The sequence below is a fragment of the Fukomys damarensis genome, unplaced genomic scaffold (genome assembly GCF_012274545.1).
Source record: "Fukomys damarensis isolate Sample0158 unplaced genomic scaffold, DMR_v1.0_HiC HiC_scaffold_34, whole genome shotgun sequence".
In the NCBI taxonomy this organism is placed as follows: domain Eukaryota; kingdom Metazoa; phylum Chordata; class Mammalia; order Rodentia; family Bathyergidae; genus Fukomys; species Fukomys damarensis.
Window position 1 is genome coordinate 9,945,762 of NW_022900946.1, and position 26,891 is coordinate 9,972,652.

At 42.9% G+C, this 26,891-nt stretch overlaps 1 protein-coding gene across 6 annotated transcripts in view; it reads left to right on the plus strand.

Annotated features, from left to right (window-relative positions):
- Iqck (IQ motif containing K) overlaps positions 1-26,891 on the plus strand; it is a 121,871-nt gene that overhangs the window by 63,473 nt on the left and 31,507 nt on the right. For 4 of the 6 annotated variants that reach the window (XM_010610049.3, XM_010610052.3, XM_010610051.3 and 1 more), the window contains one exon: positions 23,252-23,363. The exons of 1 other annotated variant lie outside the window; for it this stretch is intronic. In XM_010610049.3, the coding sequence (XP_010608351.1) occupies positions 23,252-23,363 (112 nt within the window). Of the gene's footprint in view, positions 1-771; positions 1,549-23,251; positions 23,364-26,891 lie in introns of those variants that run through there. One more of the 6 variants, XM_010610053.3, reaches the window with a different exon arrangement.

Below are 26,891 nucleotides of genomic sequence, written 5' to 3' on the forward strand. Positions count from 1 at the left end.
TGTCCTTTGGTAACTGGCTTACATCACTCTGCCTTATGTCCTCAGGCTTTATCCATGTGTAGCAGGTGCCAGGGCTTACTTTTAAAGACTGATTACTCTTCTTGCCGTGAAACTTTAAAAACCCAGAAGTCTGGCATCTTCACTCGTCTGTCACAAAACTAACCAGGCAGCCCATTAAAAATTGTATTTTAACCAACCGCATTAACAGAAGAGTCACATGAGGCGAAGCGCTATTCCCAGTAAAGCATCCTTGGGAGCTATGCTTTATAATTAGCCCTGTAAACAGGTCCCTGGTATTTCTTACAAGACACTGAGCACTTCTGCGGGAGTGGCCGCGCATTCTGGTCTTCCTTCTCTCAGGCTAGTAGTGGTTGGAAAGCCAGACTGCTTCAAGATGCAAAACTGCATGGTTTTTCTAAAATCCATTTGAATCCTGTGGGCGAAATGTGGCCATCTGAAAACGCTCCTTCCCGAAGTGAGGGAAGGCTTCCCCAGGAGCAAACTTTTCTACGACATGTCTGTTTTTTTGTGCACAGTGAAGAGTTGCATGCTCCAGTATATGAGATTCCAGAGGCCACTGGTAGACACTGATCAAGAGAACCCTGCTCTTGTGAATTTCAAATGAGGTTCTTAATGGGTGATGATAATTGAAATTTCCTGAACAGTTGAAGAGGCTGAGACTAGATAAGTCCATGGGATATTTACTCTATCTAAACAAGCACCTGGAGTTTTATTCCTTCTCCTCATGTGTTTCATTTTTTTCTAACTCAGCCCAGACACCTGGTGGAGAGTATTAGCAATCCACGCTTTCTCTCAGCTGTCAACTCTCCCACCAAGCATGGTGACAACCAAGAGTCACAAAAGCCATAAGTCACCCGCTATTTGATGAACAATACTGTGGGAGGTTATTGCAGCAGCTCCTCTGTGGCCTTGCAAAATTACAAAATTTAAATAAAACAATGGAATACAATTATGGAATTTTGATCTCCACTTGTAGGAAACAGTGAGAATTTTACTTGTTTATATCTTTGTCTACTTGAACTGACCTGGGGTGAATCAGGGGCCCCCAAAGGAGAAAGAGCTTGTTGTAAACAGAGTAAGTGTGAAAAGTATGAGTGAAATGGGCCTCACTCAGGTCCACTGGGATATGGGCCACGGAGTTCAGTTCATGACAACCTGGGGACCTGAAGTGGCTGAGAAGGAGCAGCTCTCTCTACATTGGGGTCACCCAGACACCAGGCTATTGGGGACCACTCACCACTCTGAGGAGCCTGCCAGAGGAGTGGCCAGCAGAACCAAGATGGCCCTGAGAACACTGTTGAGCACTTGGACCCAGCGAACCAGTGAATCCGCTTCAGGATGGATTTCTGTTGCTTACAATGTAGAGTCCTGACAATGTAATCCTCAGTTAAAACAAAACAAAACAAAAACAAACAAACAAACAAACAGAAAACCCAGATTTGTTTCCTAAGCATGAAGGAGGATCTTGGTCCAAAATAAAAATCGGAATCTGCATGGTAATTCCAGCATTCTGGGAGGCTGAGGCAGGAGGATCAGAAGTTTGAGTTAAGCCTGGGCAACTTAGTAAGATGCTATCTCAACAGCAAAAGAGGTGGGGATGTAGCTCAGTGTCAAAGTGCTGGGTTCAATCCACAGCACTGGGTGGGTGGGGGGATCTGGGTCCATCATTGCAGAGTAACCATCCCAGTTTAGCTGAGGGCGAAACTGCAGCCTATGAGCTGGAGCCTGGCATGACTAGAGAGGGAAGTCTTCCCCAGGAGCATACTTTTCTAATACATGCCTATTTTTTGGTGCAAGTAATACATACAAATTGTGAAAAAGTAAATGATACAAATCACCTATTAATCCTCATCCTTCTAGAATTTGTCCTATGACACAGGAAGCTTTATTTTTTACAAAGTCAGTCATGATAGGCAGTGTACACCTGCTCACCCCCTTCATGATGTGTTGGGAATATTTCTTTTTCAGGACACATAGGTCTCACTGGTTGAATGGTTTGTGGTATACCTACGCGTGTTCCTGTGAACATGCTAAAGTAGAGCTGATTCACCTGTAAGCAGCTGGTTCTTCTAGTTTTCTCTGCTATATAAACACTTTTATGAAAAAATCCTGTTCTTATGTCTGCGGACATGTCTGATTTTTTTTCTGCAATAATAATTGCTGGCAGTGGAATTGATGGCTTGAAGAGTAAGTAACATTGTACGATTACCCTCTAAATCTGTTTGCCTGATTGCTTCCCGGAAGTGCATGTCAGTGTGCCATAACAGTAAGTATTGAGGACTCAGTGGAGAGAGGAAGAACGAACACAAGGCATGTCGGGATCACCAGGGAACCACGCTCAAGAGTGTGAGAAGGGAGGGCCATTAGGTTCCGTTGTATGGGTCGTGCACTGCACAACCCTTGGGAGACACCTCTCAAAATCATACTGCAGACTTCTCACGCTTTGAGAAACCTGGAAATTGGTGGTTGGGTAGCCATTTGTTACATGTTTCTTCTTCTAACCCAATGGCTTTGGCAGCCCCTAGCCTGTAGGTGTACAAACCTCTGCAGATAGCTGGAGGCTGATTAGACAGTGGCACGTGTTCCTGTGACAGGATCTGGAAGCGTCACTGTCTAATCCAGAATGGGCAGTTTCTGCCTGAGCAGCTGTGCAGGACCTTTTAAGTTACGTAAGATGTGTAAACAATGTCCAATAATACAGTCATGGAGAAAGAGATATTGAACATTTACTTAATGGAATCTTATTTAAACATGAAAAATAATATGGCATGAAAATAAGATAGAGATTGCCCATAGTGTGCTAAGTGAAAAAAGGATAAACTGTTATATGCAGATGGTTTATTATTATATAAAAATTGAAAACCATCTGTAGAAGGTAAATTAGAAGGAAATACATAAAATGCTTTTGTGGTTGTTCAGTAGATTAGGTATAATATTTTTGTTTCTTTTTCTAATTTTCAAGTATCTTACAAAGAATGTATATTATTTTTACAAAGAAATAAAAGCTATTTATAAACTTGGAAACTTACACTCAACCATGGTAATTTTTCCATTTTGTTTTTGTTTTTTGAGGCAGGGTCTCACTGGCCTTGAACTCACTAAGCAGCCCCGGATGGCCTCAAATTCACTCCAATCCTCCTGCCTCAGCCTCCCAAGTACTGGGATTACAGGTGTGCACCAGCATGCCTGGCATTCCACACTTCTTTAGTTAAATTTAGGACTTTATGTTTGTGTGTGTGTGTGTGTCTAAATATCAAAATTTTGAAGCAATATGCAGAAAGCATTCATTGTTTTGTTGTAATCCAATTGTTACTGTGCTCAGTTCATTTTAAAATGGCACAATTGTCTTGTTTTATGTTTATAGCCTTCCTAACAGCGTGTTTGGGTTTTGCTTTAGCTATGTATGTATGTATGTTTGTATGTGTCTTAGTTACTTTTCTCATTTCTGAGACAAAATACCCGACACCCAAAGTTAAAGGAGGAGAGGTTTCTTTAGCTCACACTTTATAGCTCACAGTTAGCTCAGGTTAATAGTCAGCTGATTCCAAGGCAGGGTGGCATGGAAGAGGAGAAACAGTTCATAACAAGCAGAAGGCAGAAGCTACAAGTGACAACTGGCAGTAGCAGCTTCTTTCTGTCCTTTTATATTCTCACTCACACCCAGAACTATGCCAAGCCAATCAGTGGACTGATTTCGTAAAAAAAAAAAGAAAAGAAAAGAAAAACAAATATATCCAGACACTTCTGGAACAGCCCCATCTGTGATCACACAAGTCTAGATACACATCATAACAATATTGCAGTTACCCAGAAGGCTGAGGCAAGAAGATCTCTTGAGCCTAGGAATTCGAGGCCAGCTTAGGTAATATAGTGACACCTCTGCCTTAAAAAAATGTGCTTCTGCTCAAATAATATTTTAAGTTGTGAAGCAGTGTGATTATTTTGCCTCTTGTTAGGACTCTTACTGGTCTTCACTGAAAAGAAATAAGAAATAACAAACTGGGTACAGTGACACATGCCTGTAGGACGTGTGGGAGGATGCTGGGAGGCTGAGGCAGGAGAGTCACAAGTTTGAGCACAGCATGGGCAATTTAGTGACTTCGTGAGACTTTTGTCTCAAAAATTAAAAAAAAAAAAATGTAGGTACGTAGCTCAAGGGCCTGGGTTCAATCCCTAGCACCAAAAAAAAAAAAAAAAATGAGTGGATGAGAGGAGAGATTTCAGACCTTAAGTCCCTTGGAGAGCAGCTTGCTGTCCCCCTCAGAGAATATGCCCTGGCTCAGCTGACAGAGCATTCCAAGGACCCTAAATAAAAGTGATGGAAGTTCAAGTGGATTTGATTTAGCTTCATTTTTTCCTGAAAGCCCACTCTTGTTTGTTTAGAAAAGCCCTGACCTACACTGCTAGGTAGAAAATGGATGAGGAACACAGCTCAGGATGAAAACCCAGCGATTACAGAAAGGTTCTGCAGAGAACACACAGAAAAGGTCTTGTTCCTCTCATATTTTTCTGAAGAAAGCAGAAATTCCAACCCAGAAACAGAAAGTCCTGCATGGAGAAGTATTCTCCATGGCGGGTAGCTGGCTTGGCCACTGGGCATAACACTGTGTGGAGGGGAGACGTCACTCTGGGTCCTCATCAGTAGCCTTAACTGTCCTGTTCTTGAAGTCATAGCTGCCTGGAAAGACCTGCTTTCTTTCCATGTAAAACCTGCCCATGGCCCCGCATGAATAACATGGCTTTCTCATGACAGACGGGCCTGTTTGAATCCCAGCGGGTCAAGTTATTGACACCCTTGGGCAGGTTATTCAACTTCTGAAGCATGGTTTCCTGTCCCTAAGATGGGAATAATAATAGTTCCTTCCTATAAAGATCGAATCAATAATATATATTAAAGTTTGTTGTTAAGGGCTCGGCACAGTGCCAGGCACAGAGTAAATCTACAACATTAGCTATAATTGTTACTGCCATTGCTTCTGTTTTCCTTAATAGGGCATCTGTTTAAAGACTAACAAAAGGCCTCTTTGCAAATCCTCAGTGACACCAAACAAGCTCCTGACTCAGGGCCTTTCACCTTCTCTTTGTTCTTTGCACCTGCAACCGATCGGTCATGGTGCCTTCCCTCACTTCTTCGGGTTCTTCTGCAGGGTCCCTCCTGGTCACCTAAACCAGCACCATCATCTCTTCCATCCTCTTCTTACTCTGCTTTAGTTTCTTCCCATTACTTGTCACCTACTTGACATACTACGACGTATTCCTTTGTTTGTCGAGAGAGCAGAGGTAGTTGAACTTTGTAGCTTCAGTCCCTAGAATAGTGTCGGACTTGTAGTACATGCGTAGAATCTTTTAAATGAGTGACTGAGTTCCTTCCATGACCTCCCTAGTGCAGGCTTCCGAGAATGAAGAAGAGCAGACTGACTGTTTTGTTTTACAAAGCTTCCTCTGCAGTTTATGCAGGCGCTTAAGCGTGGGCTTTTGTGGGGAGCTGCTTATGCATCAGGACCCTTGACCTCAACAGCTGCTCTGGCAAATCCCCCTGAGATGATACTGGAGAGATGTGTATTCGTTACATCATTGGCCTTTGTGAAGCAGCTCTTCACCAAGCCTTGTAATGTGAGGAAATCAAGTCTGCTGTGGGAAATCATAACCCCACACACAGGCCTGACACGAGAGCATCAGCTCAAGGGTCATCTGGGTATCAGACAGGAAAGATGGAATTTCCTTCCGACTGCTGAAATCTCCTGGCAGGTGGGCAGACTGCCTGCAAAAGTCAGACATGGTATTGTGCAAAAGGAATGCTAAAAACAGGCCACCGCATCGAGTTACCACCAGTTCCCCTTTGTTGGTGCCCAGTCCTTTCAAGGGCTTCTGAAGAGTAGATCAGACCATCTCTGCCTGGGACTCACTAGTGGGAATTCTATATGGAAATATTTATCTTCTCAATGGTCTCCTCTTTGTTATTTGTTGACTTACTAATACGGTTTCAATACATTTTCGCTACCTTCCCAACCAGAAAACTCAAATCCAAATAAGTCTTTCCTGTAGGCTGCCTCAGACATGTTTTTGAAACCCACATGCTGTATTTGAATTTGGTCTTGAACATTTTGTAAGGCCTGGGAAATCTCATGATCTATGAAGGATTTGAGCCTACCTGTATAAGTCCCGCTGAACAAGAGGAGTGAATCCCTGAATTTCTCAACAACATAGACACCCTGCTGTCAGACTGGAGATGCAAACATTCTATGCTCAGGGGAGAGGGATGTGCATCAGGATGGCTGCTGCCACCACATGGCTTCCTTCTTCCACAGGCAAAGGTGCACTGAGAGCCTTGCTAGGATAAATCTGGGCTCTATATAGAAACACACTGTTATACTGCAGGGACCCCAGAGACAGCTATGACAAGAATGAGAACATTAAGAATAGCAAAATCTAGTATTTTGGTTCATTTGCTGTATGCCAGTCACTGCACTAAGCACATTACGGGCACCATGTCCTTTCCGCCTTATGCCAGTCCTGTAGAGTAGACCAATATATATAGATTACCTTGTGTGTAGATGAACACACTACAGCCCACAAGCCGGGTGTTACCTGCCCAGCTTCACCCAGTACCAAGGACAGAGCTACAGTTCAAACCCAGTGCTGATTGTCTTCAGAACCTCATCTCTCTTTTAAAAAGTTTTTTTTTTTTTTTCATTCCTGGCAGCAGTGTAGAAGAGTTCCAGTTGCTCCATGTCCTCAACAACACTTGCTATGAGCTTATTTTAAGAAAGAAAATCTTGCTGTGTTGCCAGGCTGGCCTGCAACTCCTGAGGTCAAGCCACTTGTTTATCACCTAAGTTACTGGGATTACAGGCTCTTTCCACTGCACTTAGTTTGTTCTTTTATTTCTAGCCATTTTCGGAGTGTATCCTGGTATCTTAGTGTGTGTGTGTGGGTGCATGTGTTTTAATCAGGTTAATTAAGTAACACATTGCATATTGTAAGATTTACCCTTTCCAGCATCAGGATTCTGCAATCTGACAAATGTAACGGCCTAATCGTCTCCTCTCTCAGGATATAGAACATTTATATCATCCCCCAGTGCTTCCCCTCACGCTTTCCTTTTGTGATCTGTCTGCCGTCAGTCTCACCAACTTCTCCTTGGAAATTACTGGTCTTTGCCTTTTCTCAAACATCATATAAAAGCAGACGTAAAGTATGTAGGCTTCAAGTGTGACTTCTTTCCCTTGACCTGATACACTTAAAGTTCTCCTTTGTGTCTAGGTATCTAGGCAGTCCCATCCTTTTTGTTTCTGAGATGAATTCCATGTAGAGCCCGAACAACAAAAACAAAAAAAATGAAAGCTTGTGTTTTGGTTTTTCAATTTGTTTTTGTTTGTTTGTATGTATTTTTTGAGACAAGACCTCACTGTGTATTCTGGGCTGGCCTTGAACATGCGATCCTCCTGCCACAGCCTCCCAAATGTTAGGATCACAGGTGTGCACCATAGCACCCACTTCAGTTTTTAAACCTGCTGATGAGTAAGCACATGGCAGTTTTGAATAAGATTGGCTTATTTTTACCCATGGATTGCAGTGGTGTCATGGTTTACTGTGTAACAAAGTCATCCATGGAAAGTTTCTACTTTTTGATATCCAGAGCCTCATTCCCCTGAGATTCTTGTTCAATTAGCTATGTAGGAACAGAAGATGAGTGTGTTTTAAAAGCTGCCAGGTGACTGTAACATACAACCACAGTTGATATGCACTCATGTTTTCCATTGACTTTTCTGCCTACCAACTGGATGATCCAAGACAAATCACTAAACCTGAGTCTCAATTTCTTTTTCTTTTCTTTTCTTTTTTTTTTTTTTTTTTTTTTTTTTTTTTTTTTTCTCTTGTTTTTTTTTTTTTTTTTTTTTTTTTTTTTTTTTTTTTTTTTTTTTTTTTTTTTTTTTTTTTTTGACAGGGTCTTTCTGTGTAGCCCAGACTGGTCTTGAACTTACTAGGTACACACAGCTGGCCTCACATTCACCATGATCTTCCTGCCTCCGTCTCTTAAATGCTGGGATTACAGCTGTAGATTCCATGCCCGACAATCAGTTTCTTTTTTCATTGAGAATAGTAATAGCTGCCCAGTATAGCTTCTCAACTTTTGTGAAGGTCAAGATGTATTTGAACACGGCAGCGTGCAAGATGATGTTCTGTAAACTGTGGTTGCAAAAATGAATGGTACTGGTATGGACATAGTTACAGATCAGGGTCCTTCCTATTAGAAAAGCACTGGAGGTTCTGTTTCCTAACACATGAAAGAGGTGTAAAAGATCAAATGGGAAGAGCAGTGTTTCTCTGTCAATGTTATGTGTGCTATTGGAGTATTGCTTGATGTGGGAAAGGGAAAAATGGGGCCGCTAGCAGATCAGTGCAGCAGAGAAGCAGGACAAATGTGTTCTTTTCAAGACCATGGTGCTGCTAGCATTACTGGGCATAGCTGCAGACCATGCTCTTCAGCAGCATGAGTTATGCCAGTGCCTTTGCTGAAAATGAACAGTGATGTCCCTAGAAGAACAGGGCAAGCGGAGACCTGGCACCAGCAGCACCATTACCGAGCTGCTACCAGCCAGTTCCTGAGTCAGAGTGAGCGAGGGAGGGGTCTCGTCCCTGGCATCTCGTTGCTAATTTGCAGCCACACTTGACCACCTCAGGCAAGGGTCAGCAGGTCTGTTTGCTAAGGACAAAAAAGGGCCACTAGTGTGAGAAAAGTTCTTCACTGATATTTTTGAGGGGTAAGAGCAGCTACTCATGGTAAAGAAAAAGCAAGCTGTACAGGAGCATTATAAAGTAACATGACCATCTCCATTCCTGGCCTACACCAACCTTCCTCAGGTGGAATCACCACTAAGAGGTTGTGTGTGTGTGTGTGTGTGTGTGTGTGTGTGTGTTCTCTCCATGCTTTTCCTTTGTGTATATGTACATTTATGTATATTTATTATATCATGTGCTGTATATAAATATAAGATGTATTTTTTTGTGAATATGTGCCCACCCTAGATAGCCATTTTGTTTCACATTGAAGGGAGCTTTCCACATAGATCCATTCTGAACATCTTTGTTTAAAGGAAGCCTACTACCAACACAGACCAACATTTCTCATTCAAAATCCTCCAACCCAAAAGTTATCCCTCAGGCTGAAATCTTTAGGACTGCAGAAATCTTTAGGAGTTGATCTCCCTTTTTACTTCCTCTTAAAAACCCAACAATCAGTTATTTGAGGTCCAGAAATCTTCTTTCCTTCCATTTTCTCTTGGCTATTTGGCTTCTGTATTCTTGTTGCCTGCGTTACAGCTTCCCAAACTTCCTCTTGTGTCCTTCCAGAGAGGGCATCCCCCAATGCAGCTGTTCCAGGAGGCATATGGGGAGCATTTCCTCCCTTTGTGTGTGTTTTTTAGCCCTCTCTCTGGTCCTCTTCCCTCTGGGGACAGCTGCCCAACCAGGTGAGCCAGTGTCATCTAAAGGAGCACTTCCATTCTCACCCTGGGTTTGGTTGTAGTTTCTGGCTGACTTCTGATAGAGCCCAGGTGAGGACAGATGGTATATGACCCACAGACAGTAAGTAGCAAACAGCTTGGTGTGAGTCACACTTTCCTGGTCAACAATATGCCGCCTAAAACTCTCATTTAAGAGAATTACTTTTTTATTTTGCAATTTATTAAAGACAATTACTTTGCATTTCTTCCAGCTAATTTTGAAGGCAATGTGGTAGAATGGTTAAGCCAGCAGGCCATATAATTAGATGAGTTCGTTTACTAATATTCATGCACTAATATGTATTTAGTATCTGCTATGTCGCAGACAGGCCAGCCTTGTTCTCAATACTGGGTATACTTCAGAGAATAAGACAAAATCCCTACTTACATTCTTGTAATAGACTAGAAACAGATACAATAAATAAACAGATAATATAATGCCAAGAAGTGTATGGGTCAGGGACTGTGGGGGTGCACTCAGTGGTAGAGTGCATGTTTAGCAGACTCCAGGCCCTGGGTTTAAAGCCAAGCACCGTCACACCTCAAAAGTGCCCTAAAGAGCTATGGTTATGATAATGTCACTTAATAAACTACCCCAAAACTTACAACTTCATTTTTTATCTCACGTGTCCACAGAAGAGATTACAACTCATCTAATCTGGGCTCTGCTATATGTGGCTCCAGGCTGTTGGATTCTGTTTGGATGTATTTGCAGGGCTGTCATTCTTCTGAGCTCAGCAGGCTGCCAGTGGCATGTTGTTGGGATGGCAGAGGCTGCAGTGAGCAAAAACACACATGACACATCTCAAGGCCTACACTGGGGATGGCACGTGACTCTCCCATAGACATCCCACTGGCCAAAGCAAGTTACATGGCCAGACCCACTACCAATGGGCCAAGCAGTTATACTCCTTGCTGAATAATTATCTAGCACTTAAGACTAGATACATTAAGTGAGAGGTCTAGAGGGTAGCAGAGGGAATTATTTTAGGTGGTGAGATGGTCAGGGAAGGCCTCCCTGAGATAGTGTTGAGGAGAGACCTGAAGGAAGTTCATTCTGGGCCAAGAGACAAAGCATGGACAAAGGTCTGCAGAGGTGAGTGATATAGAAGACCAGCAAGAGGGTCAGGGTGGATGAGGAAAGTGAGCCAGGGTGACTGGGAGAGGAGGTGAGGGAATGGTCAGGGACTAGATCTTGTAGTGTGAAATGGGAACTGTTACGCTAACTGTGATGAGAAATGACACAGTTTTGAGTAGAGTAGCCACCTGATTGGACTGACTTTTCTTCAGAAAACTGTGGTAGCCAGAATCCACAAGGACTTCCCAATAATCCTCACTTCCTAGTATGCACATTTTTGCAGAATCCTTTCTCATATTGTACCAGGGTGGGTATGTGCGGCCAATAAAACACGGGCAGAAATAATGGTGTGCCACCTCCATGATTAGGCTATGAAAGGTACAATAGTCTCTCTCCTTCTCTTCCTCTCTTATCATTCACTCTGAGGGAAGCCTGTTGCTATGTCTTCAGCAGCCCTGTAGAAATACCCACCTACATTTAACCCCTCCCCGCAAAAAAAACCTGCAGCCTTCAGCCAACAGCCATTTGAATGTATCATCTTGGAAATTGGTCTTTGGCTCAGTGGAGCCTTCACATGACTTGAGGCCCAGCTGACATCCTAACTGCAAACTCATGAGAGATCCTGGACTGGAACCACTGAGCTAAGCTACTCATAGACTCTTCAGACACTGTGTTGCTATTATTTTAGGCTGTCAGGTCTGAGGAGCTATTTGTTACACAGCAATGGAAACCAGTACAATAACTCAGACTGAGAGAGAGAGGGTAGGAAAACTTGAGGATAAAGTAAAAGCAGGGGAACTGTGTATCTATATCCTTCCTACTCAGTTGTGATCCATAGACCAGTGACACCCTCATCATTTAGCCATTAATTAGACATGCAGAATCTCAGGCCCTGCTCCAGACCTCCTGAGTCAAAATCTGCTTCTTAAAAAGATCCCCAGGATAGTCTTGGCTTGCTCAAATTTGAGAAGTGGGGTGTAAGCATCAGCCTAGGTAAAGGGGAACCAGGATACAGATTTGAATTCTGGTTTGTCAACTCTGTAACCTCTAGAAAATTACCTAACTTTCCTAAGCCTGTTTCCTTTCTGTAAAACAGATGATAATAGTGCTTCTCCCCCAGGGTTATACTCGAGGGTATAAATGAAATGGTGCCTGTCAGGTGCTTGGCAGAGTGCTTGGCACATTGCTGAGACCTTATAACTATTAGATTAAGTGACTCAATTTGATTTGCAGATTTTCTTCTGTAAGACCATATTCTTGATCATTTCCTTATAGTATTCCTTACATGCTTTTTTAGATTCCCTGTCCAAGAAAATCTTATCTTTTCAAAATGCCATTGAGCGCTCCATAAAAACTTGTGTCTGTGCCCAGCATGATTTCAGCTGTATCCCCAGAATGAAGGTACCTGATTTCCAAGGTCACTGTCAAGGACAAGTTATCAGGGCAATTTCAGGGCCCTCCTGCAGCCTGAAGTAGGCCACAACCCTATAGATAGGGGCTGTGGGCTAGTGTAAGTCTAGCTTCCCAGGCCAGGGCCTTCCCCTTCCCTTCCTGTGCCTGCTCCTGTAATTGTTTAAATATACTCTAGGTTATAGCTGCAAGTGTATTCTCCTTGATATGTTTGGAAAATTCTTCGCTGATCTGCCAGACTGTTAGCAAACATTTCTCTTTCACAATCACAATGTACCTGAAGTACAAAGAGTGAACAATATATATGGTGAATATTTAGATATAAAAAATTGATTACAGGAAGAGACAATTGCCATTAATGACCTTCAAAACACTCTCCCTTCCTTCAAACATACTCACTTTCTGAAGCAGTCCTGGAAGTCCTCTTTTGTGAAAATCTTTACGAAGTGTGTTAAAATATGGTAAATGCTGTGCCAAGTGCCATCCAATGGATAGGCAGACTTGTAGAAACACGATGGCATGTTCTCTGTCCTCATCCACTTTATTCCCCAGATCTGGCACTTCTGACTTCTGGATCTTCCCCAGAGTCAAAATGATCATGGAAGATAAACATTTTGAGTTGATTCAAGGCATCAAAGCAGCCATAACAGTGCAACTAAAAGACACTCATGAAAGAGAACTTCCAGAGCTGCTTCAGAAAGTGGCAAGGGCAATGGGATGAGTGTTTGAAACAACAGAGTGTTTTGAGGGGGGTTAATGGCAGTGTTTCCTTTACTGTAATAATTATTTTTAATTTAAACATTCGCTTTGCTTTTCAATCATACTTCATATGTGACAAAAACTGATAACCAAATTCCAGATTTATGTGTGGTTCGCATAGGATTGGCCCAGGGGCTCATTGCCACCCTTACTCAGAGCCCCATTTTCCATATCTAAAAAAACCAGCTGATAATAATAAATTCTAGTTCCTGGGATTTTTTTTTTTTTTTTGAGGAATAAATGAGAAAACCACAAATGAGTAGGGCTGGTCAGATAACTTGAAGAGCCTAATGTAAAATGCGAAAGCTGGGTCCCTTGTTCAAAGTTATTAATTTCTACATGGTGGCCACAGAACATAAAATAAGTATGGGGCAGTTTCCACATGCAGAGGCTGTGGGACTGCACAGGGAAATACCACGAAGCCAGACCAAAACAAAAGGTACCTAGCACCCTACCTGGAGCCAGGACCAGCAACATTCCCAGTGTCCCTTGAAACCTTTTTTTAAAAGGGTTAAACAACTCCCTTTAAGGCACAGTTTATGGGTAAATTTCACAGCTGCAATTTGAATCACAAACCACCCTCATACTTAGTGACTGAGTCCCGAGCAGCTGATAATTCTTCACGATTCTGTTTGAGGGTGCTGAGCGGCTCTCCTGCTGGTCTTATGTGAACTCACACGGGGTCAAGTTCAACTGGTGACCATGCCAGTGGAAGAGCCAAGCTGGTCTTGCTTATGTGCCTGCCAGCAGTGCTGGCTGTTGGCTGGGGCACTTTGGTTCTCTTACATGTGGCTTCTCACCTCCAAACAACCAGATCAGTTCAGTTTCCTGAACCTCAAAATGCTTCTTTGAGGTCTGGATCCTGCACCATGCCCAACAACACTCCTGTTACTTTCCAGTGGTCAAAGAAAGTCACAGGGCTTGCCTAGATTCAAAAGAAGGAGACAGACTGGATCACGGGATGAGAGGACTGGCACTGTTTTCAAAGGGGCCAGGATCCAGGAGATACGATTTCCCAGAGACATAGTTTTCAATCTTTAGCCTGTGTCTGAAGTATCTGGAGGGGCTATTAACACACCCAGCACAGGACCCCAGCCCAGAGCGTCTGAGTCAGCAGGTCTGCACGTCAAACAAACTCTCAGGTGATGGATGCTACAGCAGCTGCTCCGGGGACCACACTTTGAGAGTCCTGGCAGAGGAGTTACAAGTCTACACCCTAGTGTGTGGTAAGGAACAGTGACTGCCAACCTTGACTGTACATCAGAAACACCTGGGCCTCTAGGACAACCTGAAGCCAATCAGAGGCCATTGTGGTGAGACTCAGGCAGCACTTGTTTTTTAAAAACTCCTCCAAGAGATTCTAGTATGTAGCCAGGGTTGAAACCACTACTTAGAATGAGTCTACTCAGGTTCAAGTTCTGGGTTATAGTATGAACAAGTTTCAGAAAGTTATTTCACCTCTCTGGGACTCAGTTTCTTCATTGAAAAGTAGGCAACAAAGCTGGGCATGTTGGTGCAAGCCTGTAATCCCAGCATTCCGAAGGCTGAGGCAGGAGAATTGCACTGAGTTCCAGGCTGGCCTGGGCTACATATTGAGTTCAAGCCCAGCCTGAACTATATAGTGAAACCTGTCTCAATAAACAAACAAACAAGCAAACAGAAAGAAAGAAATGTAGACAACAGTGCTTGCTTTATAGATTTGTTTTGAAGATTAAAAATTAATATGTAAGGGGACGAGGGATTTAGCTCAGTTGTACACTGCCTGCCTTGCAAGTGCAAGGTCTCAAGTTCAATCCCCGGTACAAAAAAATAATAATAATATGTAAGGGATGGAGGTGTCACTCATTGAACACTTTGTTTAGTATGCACAACTTTCTCTATTTGCTACCAAGCACTTTAAAAAAAAATTCCTCATTGTTTCCTAGAGTAGTGCCTACATTATTATATAATGGAAATACTCCATTGATATCAGCTCTGGCAAGACAGAGATCAAAGCATTGTGCAATAATTTGGTTTTTGGCATAGCATACTTTTTAATAATTTAAACCTGTAAGTCATTGGAAAGTTCATCAAATACCTCAAATGCCTTTGCAACTTACTCATTCCCTGATTGTTTGGCCAGTAACTGCCAAGAGTCAAGTATACTTTATCTGAACTGTCATCGCTGAGCTGTTGGGGGAAATTCCATTTTTCGTACGTATGGCGCCTTACAATTAAAGGAACTTTAATATACAATAGGTGTGGCTGCCTGGGAGAAGGCTTTCTCAGGTCTGGAAGTACAAAGACTGCCCCATGAGGAACAGCTGCTGTTTGTGAGTCATGTCGGTGGTGCCTTATTGACCCCACAGTTATAGTCCGGCAGCCCACAAGAACTGAACCCAAGGCAAACGATGGTAGTGGAAGGATTGTAACATTATGTCCGTTTATCGCCTTTCATGAGAGTGGGGTTCTCAGACTTTCCAGACCACTAGACTCACTGGGACTCTTGTTGAGCATTCCACCTCACATGTATTGGATCAGAAGCTACAGGGAAAGGGCCCTGAAATCTTTTTTTTTTTGTAGGGGAAATCGAACTCAGGACCTTGCCCTTGGGAAGCAGGTGGCAACATCGCTGAGCTGAAATCCCCAGCCCACTGGATTCTATTTTGAACAAGTATCTTACGTGATCTCAAGACCATCAAGCAAGTTTAGGAAATAGTCTTAAAAGAACAGTATTTATGTAATACAAGTAGAGAGAAGGCAGAGGCAATAGGGAAGGGCAGTGAAGGATGGTGGCTGTAGTTTTTTTTTCTTTTTTGGTTTTTTGAGACAGGGTCTCACTATGTAGTTGAGACTGACCTGGAACTCCCTGTGTAGCCCAGGCTGGTCTTGAACTCATGGTGATCCTCCTACTGCAGCCTCCTGAGTGCTGGGATTACAGGCGTGCACCATGCCTGGCTACGGGGCTGTAGTTCTAATGCCCACTCAAGCATAAGAGCAGGGGTGGGTAAACTAGAGCTGGGGAACCAAATCCAGCCTGTTTTTAAAAGTACACTTTTATTGGAAAAAGCCATGCCCATTTTGAAACGTGTTTTCTATGGCTGCTTTTGCATTATAATGGCAGGGCTGAATTGGTATAACAGACCCTGCACAGCCCACAGAACCAAAAATATTTACTGTTTGCTTCATTACCAACAAAAAATTTAATGACCTCTAGATAAAAGATATGACCTCAAGCCCATGCAAACTTGGAGCTGGAACTAAGATCTTCTATAGTTTTGCGCTCATAATTAAGAAAATTGGTTAACAAGGGAAAGGAGAGTCAGTCAGCAAATATAACCTAGTAGAAAATTCCGGCCCCTGTGAGTAGCAATTTGAGCCTATGAAATAAGTATGCTTAAGATGATTATAGAGATTTACCAGGGGAAAAAATATCTAAACCTTTCTGGGAAATTGCACAGCATGAAAAAGGAGAAAATTCAGATTGGAAAAAGAATTAAGTGCAGCCTGCAGAAGTGAAAACAATTGAGTGAATGAGCATCAGTGGCCTACAGAGTTTGTAAAACAGATTCCGGGAGCCATTCTGTGTTAATGCTGATTTAATAGGGCTGAGTGGAGCCCATGAATTTTCGTTTCTAACGAACTTCCCAGTGACACAGAGGCTGCTGGCCTACCATATTTCAGCAGATAGAGCAGTTGCTAAACTTGGAGGCAGATGTAGGGGAGAGGGAGGTGGAGAGGAGGAAGTGCGGAGACAGTGACAGAGAGACAGGGAAACAGAGAGAGAGAACATGGAAAAGAGGTGTTAAGAGACAAGGATAGAATGAGAAGTCTCAGCATAAGTCAAGGGGGCAGTGGAATGAATGGTGGGGAAGCCAATTATGTGTCCAGAGATACTGCATGAACGTATTCCAGAATTCAAGAAACATGAATCCCGAACTAGCAAAATAAAGACGAAGCCACACAAGCGAGGCACGGTAGTGCACACCTGTAATTGAGCACTCTGGAAGGCTGAGGTGGGAGGATCTCAAATTCAAGCCCAGCATGGGCAATTTAGCAATTTAGTAAGTCCCTTCTTATAAAATAAAAAAATACAAGGACTGGAGATGTAGCTCAGTCTGAAAGCTATGGATTCAATCGCTGGTGAAGTAAAGAAAAAGGCACATGAAATGCTTCACGGTGAAACTGTGGAATGCCAAAAGCGGAGAAGCAAAAGCCTTAAACCTGCTTCACAGGAAAGATTACCTACAAGGGAAAAATAAAGGAGACTGATTACAGCTGTCTAATCAGCAGGAGTATGTGCCAGCGATGTGTAATACCTTCTAGTCCTGAAAGGAAGTAACAGTCAGCTTAGAATTATATACCCACTAAATTATCACTCAAGACCAAGAGCTATAAATAAAGACATTTCAGACGTGTATCTCAGCGAAAGATCTCCTAAATTATGTACTTGAACTGGAAGGAAATCGCATCCATAAGGAAGGAGTGGGAGGTAGAAACCATGGTGAATGAGTGAGATGATCTAAGTAGATATTACCAATGGAAGGTAAACAAAACTCAAATACTAGACAACAGTAATATGAAAGTCGAGAGAGAAAATTAGAGGTGAAGCATTCTAAAGTCTGTATATGGTTTGAGAAGAGGCTGGACAGATCATTTTTTTGTTGTTTTGTACTTGAGACAGGGTCTCACTGTAGGTCAGGCTGGTCTTGAACTTGCTGTGTAGTCCAGGCTGGCCTTGAACTCACAGAAGTCCTGCCTCAGCCTCCCACGAACTGAGATTACAGATATGTGCCACCATGCTCTGCCTAGTATTTTATTTTAAGTTGTTTATTACACTATAGAAACACACTAAAAAAATAGAATGTGAACCACCAAATCAGTGGCAGGAAACCAATGGAATATAAACGTTCCACTGTACTGGAAAACAGGAAAAAAGATCAAAATCATGACAAATAGAAAAACCTAAAATAAGACAAGAGAGATAAACATATCAGTAACTATAATAAATGTGAATAAATTGTTCTGTGATTTACAGAATGGGTAACAAAAGAAAGCCTCCTCTATGCTAGAGGTATGGGCAGCACAAAATGAGCCAGAATGGTTGAAAGTAAAGAGCTGGGGAAAGATATACAATACAAATGCTAACCAAATGAACCGTGACCTAGCATTGTTGACATCAGATAAAATAGACTTGAGGCCAAAAAAATTATCATGCATGAAGAGGATCTTACTGGGCCGGGGATTTAGCCCAGTGATTCTGGTGCTTGCCTTGTAAGTATAAGGACCCGAGTTTGATCCCCAGCACCCCCCGCCCACAAATAGAGGATCCTTACTTAATGATAAAGGAATAACTATTATCTTCTATTTGTTATGTTTTTTAGACTACTTTTTTTTTTTTTTTTTTTTTTGGTATTGTGGTTTGAACTCAGGACCTTGCACTTGCGAGGCAGGCGGTGGAACCACTGAGCTAAATCTCCAGCCCTTGTCACGTTTTTTAATTCACACATACCTAGTTGAATTTACTACTCACTAATGTCCTGGCATCGATTATTTGAGAAATGCCACTTCTAAACCTCTCTGAAAGCCCCCGGCAGTTCTAAGAGATGCACTGTCATTCTGCAGTAGTACCTCCACAATACCAACGGCTAGATGATATCTACATGCCTTTAAAGTTAGTTTCTTGAGGCAATCGGAAATACTAATAACTGCCAGAATGAGAAACCAACTTTGGTTTGTTCTGTTTTGCCAGAGATCTGAGACGAAATCACAAAGCCTCCTTACAAAGAGAAAATTGAATTCGCAGAATTTTTCGTTAGGCAATTCAAAGAGATTTTGCAGACATATATGTCCCACTTGTTGAAACTGGCATTTCTTGAGAATAAAACCCTCTGGTATATAATCATCAGTTTGTCGGGATATGGCTGAGATGTCCTAAGAGCCTTCAGGACTCTCATGCCTAGCGACATTGACGTCTGTGAGTGTCACTGAAGGGACTCTCCTTTGCGTCCCTCCTCCAGCATCCTGCCAGCAACTGTGACATAGGAAATACTTTCCTGCAGAGCAATTAGGGAAAACTCTGGGGAATCACCAGAGAGGGTAGCTGTTGCTATGTTTTTGTCTGTTTTGCCAAGAAGCCGGGAAAACAACTACACTAAGAGAATTCCAAAGTAGAGATCCTTGAACGTTAACTCAGCATCCCAGTTGCCACCTCTCTCTTCTTCCCTGCCTGCAGCCACCCCACACAGTCCCAGTACCTCTCAACCAGATGCAAAATTGTGATCTTTCAAGATCATTTCTGGGTTGATACTCTAACCCTTGGGAAGGCGCCTTGCTTTAGGTTTTGTTCATCGTCAGCTCCTCAGTCACTTGGCTCCTTGTACCAATAGCAGTTGTACAGTTCAGCCTCAGAGCTGAATCCAGGTTATGCTCATTGCTTTATTAATTGACTTAAGAAATTGCTAACACCTTGAGAACTTACTGTTTGCCAGAGACTTTTTGAAACAGCACTTGAGATTTATCTTCTCAGCTTTTCACAGTAACCCAGTGAAGTTAAATATTTTTATTCTCGCTTTGAAGAAGGGGAAATTGTGGATGAGTAACTTGCTCAAGGTTCTTCAGCTTGTAATTTGCAGAGCAGAGATTTAATTTCAGAATATTTGACTGAAGATGACATTTTTAACCAATAAGTTACCTTGTGTTCCTTTTTATAAGAACCATAAATAGGAGAATTTGATGGAGCAGTGTGGTGGTACCTGCCTGTAATCCAAGCATCCCAGGAGGCTGGGAAACTTAGTGAGACCCTGTCTCAAAATAAAAAAGGGCTGAGGATGTAGCTCAAGGTGAAGGCCCTTGGTTCAATCCCTAGTACTAAAAAACAAAATTATTGTTTCACAGGCATTTTAAAAAAATGATATCTACATAAAGGAGTTTTTGTTTTGTTTTTGTGTTCTGCAAAGACAAGTATATAATAATGGGTATCATACCTTGTATGCATATGAACATCTTAGATGAGCAAATTGGACTCAACACATAATTTTTTAAAGTAAAAACAGAAAGCCACTGGTAAGGGAGCTTGTTTTACAGTGAATTTGTGTGTTAAACATCACATTTCACTCTGTGATATTTGCTGGTTTGCACAACCACTGCCATTTAAATTGATTCCCTTGTCATGATAATAATGATTAAGATTATCCCAATGGAACGGGTGCCTGCTTTGCCCAGGGCTCACAAAAGCCGTCTCTAGAGATCCAGGCTTTCCTGGCAATGAAAGGTTACCAAACAAGGCTGCTATATTCTCCGTGGATAAATAGTCCTCGGTGCAGAATGAAGGAAGTCAAGGAAAGGATGGAAGGATCTTTGGCCAAACAGAGGGGAAATTCCACTGAACTGGAACACTGCGAATGGCAGAAGGCTGTGAACAATGGTGGGCTTCCAGAATGGGAGGGAAACAGGTGTTCTTGTTCATTGAGCTTGTAGGTAATTGAGAATCAAGTAGGAAAATGGATGTTTAAACAAACAAACAAAAAAAGGTGGCGTCAACTCAAATCTCTGTGAAAAGATGAATGGTAAAAGTAATGCAGCATAACTGTACAAGGGAACGTCATCCTGGGATGGAGTACTAAAATGTGCTGCAAGGCTGATCAACTTTAAAACACTGCAGAAGTGAAAGAGTCCAGGCACGAAGGACCACAGAAGTGTGTGATTCCATTTGTACGAAATATCTGGAACAGGCAAATCCATAGGGACTCCAGAGACTAAAGCAGCTTCGTGGTTGGCAGGGCTGGAGGAAGGGAGGATGGGGAGAGTCTGCCCAGTGGGTGTGACGTTTCTTTTTGGGGTGAGATGGCACAGTTTTTAAAAAAAACAACCATTGCCCAGCACTCGGGCGGCTGAGGCAGGAGGATCGCTGTGAGTTCGAGACCAGCCTGGGCTACAGAGTGAGTGCCAGGTCAGTCTCAACTACATAGCGAGACCCTGTCTTAAAAAACCAAAGGGGAAAAAAAAAGACAACTACTGGAGTTACTGTTGACTTAGATGAAATTTCCTTGGGGAGCAAGGGCATCAAACAACCCCAAAATGGAATACTAAGGAAGGAGGAAGAGGGGATCCTGTATGGATAGGGGAGAAACAACAGGGATTGGTGGTCCAGGAACTGAGGATGCTGATGGCAAACCTAACTTGTCCATCCCTTTTGGGGACTCTGTTTTTGTTGTGGAGAGGTTGATGTGTGGGTGACTTTAAAAAGCTGAAACTCGAGAGCCCAAGACTGAGCTTCCTCAAAGGATGGCAGTGACCACAGTAGGAAGCCCAGGGGCCTGCATGCAAAGTCACAAGGCCCAGCGGTGGCCTGAAAAAGCAGGAGATTGCACCCTGGACATCACCGTAATCATCAGAGCTGGGAGCAGCTGTCCCTTAGTCAGGCCTGTGCTCTCCACGGTGACCCCTCTCTGGGCTCCCATTACTCATTTCCTGTAAATGCCGGGTCCTGCAGGTAGGAAGTCCTCTGCATCTGCTTCCCTTTGTCCTGCTCCCTCCCCACAGCCCAGCCACCAGTTCCTAACTGTCAGACCAGCAGGTCAGAGTTGTGGGCTCGCTGCCTAGAAAGGAACACACTGACCTGGGCATGTGGTGTGTGACTTTCCCAGTTCCATGTTCTAATTCCAGTGTAGATGACATCTCGCAAACATGAGATGCCTCGTTTTAAGTGAATGGAGCTGATCAAGTAGGGAACCTCCAAAGTGGCTATCTTTAGTAGTTAATCCAAAAGCTGATGCCCCACCACCACATAATAAATGAGAAAGCAGAGCTAAGTGGGTGTTACCAGGGCAACTTCTTCAGAAAATGTAGTCTTTCCTTACTCAAGATGTGTTCCAGCACTCTTGATGTTTTCTCTTTCAGAAGAAAGTTAACACACCTCCACATATACACAGTCAACCATTTCTGGTGGACTCAAGGAGCAGTACCTGCTCGGCTAAGCTGAGAGGAGGGAGCATGAACTGGCACAGGGAAGAGTGTGAGGGGCGTGGCTTTTCTGTGCCCTCTACTGCCTTTTACCTTGAGTTCCTCTTGGTCACCCAAGACCACTTCATGCCTCTGCACAGGCTGGCATCATTGCCTGGAATGCCATTCCACTCTACCCTTTTCTCCCCTTGGCCAACTCAAGTTCATTTCTTAAAACTCAGCTCCAGAATCATTTCTCCCATGAATATTTTTTTCTTTTCTTTCTTTCTCTTTTCTTTTAGTACCAGGGATTGAATGCAGGGAGTGCTGACCTATATCCCTCTCCCCTTTTGTGGGAACAAGTCTTGTCAGGTTGCCCAGGCTGGCCTCAAACTTGCAATCCTTCTGCCTCAGCCTCCCAAGTAATTGAGATTATAAGCGCGCACCACTGTGCCTAGATCACGAAATATTCCTTGACCACTCCAGTCTGGTTAGGTGCCTCCTCTGAGATCCCTTTGACTCACTGATAGCCTCACTCCCACCACACCTTCCTGATCTTACTCCTGTGTCTCCTACTAGACTCTAAGTTTCTCAAAGGCAGCTGGAGCCAGTGTGCCAGAGTGTGAGTTCCAGCTTCACTGCTTTCTAGCTGGATGACGCAGCGAGCTAGGTTAACTCCGTTCTTCCATCTGCAAAATGGGCATGATCGCTCCTGATTGTTTTGATTATTAACATTTGCAAAATACCTACCCACTGGCTAGAACATACATGTTCAATAAATAAATGAACTATGAAAAGAAAGCATAGTTATTATTACAGTTATTGTTGTTAATCTTTTCTCCACTCCCAGTGTCTATGACAAGTGAAGCAAGCGCTCAGCCAGTTGGGCCGGAATGGGGTTGTGGTTAATGTGTTCGCTGTAGTTGACCTGTGCTGCCCCTTCAGGCAATGACCAGCTCTTTGTGGACTGAGCGCCTGCACTGCAGCTAATCCAAGCTGAGGTGTGTGGTGAGTGCAAAAACTACACCATGAGCTGGAGCCCTCACATGGAAGACAGGGCGTGAAATACCTCATGATAGCTTCCATACCAGTTCCATGTTGAGAGGACAAGCTTCGGGATAGTTTAGGTTAAATAAGACACAGTCTTAAAAATAGTCTTGCCTGCTTTTTTAAATTTTTAAAATGAGACTGTAAGGGTATGTGTTTGACTATGTTATATATCTACGGGATGGCACAGATCTACAATGTTCCGAACCTACTCTTGGTAGAACACATCTTCACACAATCCCATTTAAACTCAGGTGTGATGTGAGCTTTGGGAGTGTAGATAATTCATTTAGAGGAATGATCAGCTGGGAATGGAAGGTTCACCTGGGGTGAGTGGGGGTGAGGCTCAGTGGGAGAGCATTTTCCCAGCATGCACAAGGCCCCAGATCAGACCCACAAAAACAGGATAATCAGTCAGTCTTCGAAGGCTTTCGCAGGTGGCGTTAATAAGCTAATATACAGAAGCAGTAGGTAGAAAAGGGACTAACGCTGTCTGGGGATTGTCCAGGTTCGCTGTGATCCTGAGATTCAAGAGTTGCGTCAGTGGCAGAAGAAGCTCCGTGAAGACAGGCACATTCACCAGCGAGTGCAAATGTTCTGGGCCAAACAAGAACAAAAAGGTCAGTTGCTTGGTGCACAGCCCTGCGCTTATTCAGGAAAAGCCTGATTCTTATTCCAGGCTCAAGAAAGAAGCCCTCTGAGATTTCAGAAGGTCCTTGTGTTTGCACAGAGCTCAGTCTGTGTGTGGGGGAAATGGCAGCATGTTAAGGTTCTGTTCTGGGAAGGCGTGGCCATTTCCTTCCCTGCGGGCAAATTCAGTGTCACCTTCTCTCTGCAGGTTTTTAAAATTTTAAGCCATGCGATATCAGAATAAGCCATTCTTTTGAAAACATGGTGTCTGTCAACCTCAGAGGTAGTTATTCTTCAAATTATTGATTGTGTGCCTGAATTTAAATGATATTTTATGCTGTTTCCTCTTGTGAATGTTAATTTTATGTGTCAATTTGACCGGGTCCCTGGATGCCCAGATAGCTGGTAAATTTTATTTCTGGATATACTGTGAGGATGTTTCCAAAATATGAATTTGAATTTGAATTAGTGGACTGAACAAATAGGATGGTCCTTCCCAAGGTGGGTGGGCCTCATTCAATCTGTGAGGGACCCAATGAAACAAAAGGCCAGGAAGGCTGAATGAACTGTGCCTGACTATTGGAACTGGAACATTGGTCTTGTGCCCTTGTGGTTTCTGCTTCTTAGACTGTCAGACCTGAGCTGGGATTATACTGCTGGTTCTCTGACTCTCAAACCTTTGAACCACACCAGACTTCTCTGGTCTCTAACTTGCAGACAGCACATGCATGGTGGGTCTTCCCGGTCTCCATAATTCTCTGAGCTAGTACCTTACCATAAATCTCTTCCTTATATCCAAGGTTCATATTCATATATATATATTATATATATATATACACACATACATATTCATATATATATATTATATATATATATACACACATACATATTCATATATATACACACATATGGCCTCCTATTGGTTCTGTTTCTCTAGCAAACTCTAATATGCCTTCTTTTTGAGCAGTTGAAAACATACACATGAAGTACAAAGACTAATATAGCCCGTATTCATCATCTGTCATATACAAGTGTTGATCTTTTCTCTTGTTTTCCTTCGTTCTTTTTTTAGCTTAGGTTATAACATAGTCCTGGTAACAAGATTAGAAAAGTAGAGGCCAAAAAAAGGGAGAAACCCAGAAATCCCACCATGATTAATATTATATATATATATATATATTTATATATATGCCATTCCCAATATAAAAAAGATACAAACATATATATTCATATTTTATTAAAAATTGAATTATGTATATAAACTGTTAGATACTGTTCCTTTGCCTTTGCCTCTAAAATTCTCTGAATATCATTCTTGTTAGTAACTAGACAGCAGCATCATGATATTTAACAGCAGTGTGGTATACGTTTAGCATCATTTAGTTAACCAACAATGTGGAAGGAGATTCAGGATGTATTTTCAAGTGAAAAAATTGCAGAGCTATATTTTCTTCCAAATGTGAAAATACACGTATGGAAATTGAGATATCTAAACAGCCTGGAAGATAATTGATGGTACTTACCTTTGGGAATTGGGGTTAGTGTCCTTTGGGAATGGAGTTAGTGTCCTGTTGGAATCTTTCAAATAAACACATGATACTTTCCAATTATGGAAACTTACAAAAAATATATGCAGCTTAGTGGACGGTAGGCCCTGCATGCTTTTCACCCTTCACTGCCCATCCTGTCCTAGACCACTTCCCTCCGTGGGCTGCCGCCCCACCACCCTGGGCCTTTTTCTGTTCTTGTGATAACACATGTAAAGATCCTCATCCCTGGCTTCCATCATTTCCCTTCCTTTCTGCACATCACCAGTTCTTCTGTGGCCCCTCTGTTGTATCCTTTCAAAGTGGTCATTGCCTCCTCAGAGAAAGCATCCATAGCTATGCTGTCTAAAGGGACAAGGGAATTGCTTCTCAGCCTTTTGGCCAAGTTCAAGTGTAAAGGGACGAGGAAGCACTTGTTGAGAAACCTTAAGATGGTGTGGCCCAAACAGAACTTTTATTTTCTGTCCGTAAACTGCCTCTAACCCTGCCCTCCTGAATCTCTCTTCAGTCCCTTAATGGCATATTGGGTGGATTCTATGTGTTTTCTGTAAGCTCTGATTCCATGAAGTCTAGTCTAATTAATGCATCTCAATCTCAGATCCAGTTTAAGGCTCACTGCATGGGAACGGTGAAAAAGCTAAAAGGTCTTTCATGACTGTACCTGTTCCTCTTCTGGATCTGTTCTTTCTTCTAAATGTCCTGATTTTGATCAGTGTACTCAGGTTAGATAAGACATCAGCTCGCTGTTAAGATACATGGTGAAACTTTTAGGAGTCACGGGACATGACATGCATCTTGGTCTTAAGTGATTCAGAAAAACAATACACAGCACACACGCACACATGTGAATACACGCAGAGAATAGAATGCAAACGTGAAATACAGAAATTGGTGAATCTAGCAGTTCCTGGCACAATTACTACAACTTTTCTGTAAAGTCACAATAGTTTTCAAAGTTTCCAGTTACAATTGTAGTGCTTCATCTCCAGAGATTCTGACTTTGTTGCTTTGGAAGGAGATGATGGGATGCAGTGGTTCCCAGCTTCTACCACTCCACTAGGACAGAGACCCCCAAGAGGAGCTCTGGGTAACTCGATGAGTCCTGCTAATTGAGTGACTGTGCTCCTGTTCTCTGTTTCCTTGGCGGTTGTCTCCCCCACTAGAGTGTAAGCTCTGTGAGGACAAAGACCCACTTGGCCCGGTTCGCCCCCTAGGACAGGGCCTGGCTCAAAATGAACATTAAAATAAAACTTGAATGAGTATGTGAATAAATGCAGTTGTGACGCCTAAATGAGTCACTCACACAAGTGCCTGATGCAGAGCAGATGGAGCACCTCACGCTGGCAGCCCGAGTGTCCCTCATAGGTGAGCAGCTTGAGCAATTATTGATGCTTGGCTGGCTCAGTCCGGGCCTCTCTTCCACATTCAACTTCCCTCAACACTGTTTCATTCCACTTCCAGTTGGAAGACAATCAGGGCTGTAATCAGCTTAAAGGTCAAGAACAGGGTGTCCTTTTATTGCCCTTTTATTGCTGTCATTCTGTATTCTCTGGAAGTGATTTGCTGTTGTTGGCTGATTGATTTGGCTGGTTATGGAGCAGGAAGAGTAGAGCAGACTGAGTGTGGTCAACAGCCAGCAGGGGAGCAGAGGATAAACTGTCTCCTTCTAGTTACCGGTGGCTCCATGGCCCTGCCACCTTCCAAGGCCCCAAGATGCTTTCTATGCAAGCTATATCTTTAGTAAATCTCCCAGTGTGAACTAGGGTGTAAAATTTCCATTTCTGCGGAGACTATGAAATGGCCTGTGGGCAAAAACAGACCATTCTAATGACTCTCCCCCTGATCTGTAGTTAGTTAAGAGTAGCACTGATAAGAGTGCCTGCCTCTTAAGGCCCTGGGTTCCATCCCCAATGTCTCTCTCTCTCTCTCTCTCTCTCTCTCTCTCTCTCTCTCTCTCTCACACACACACAC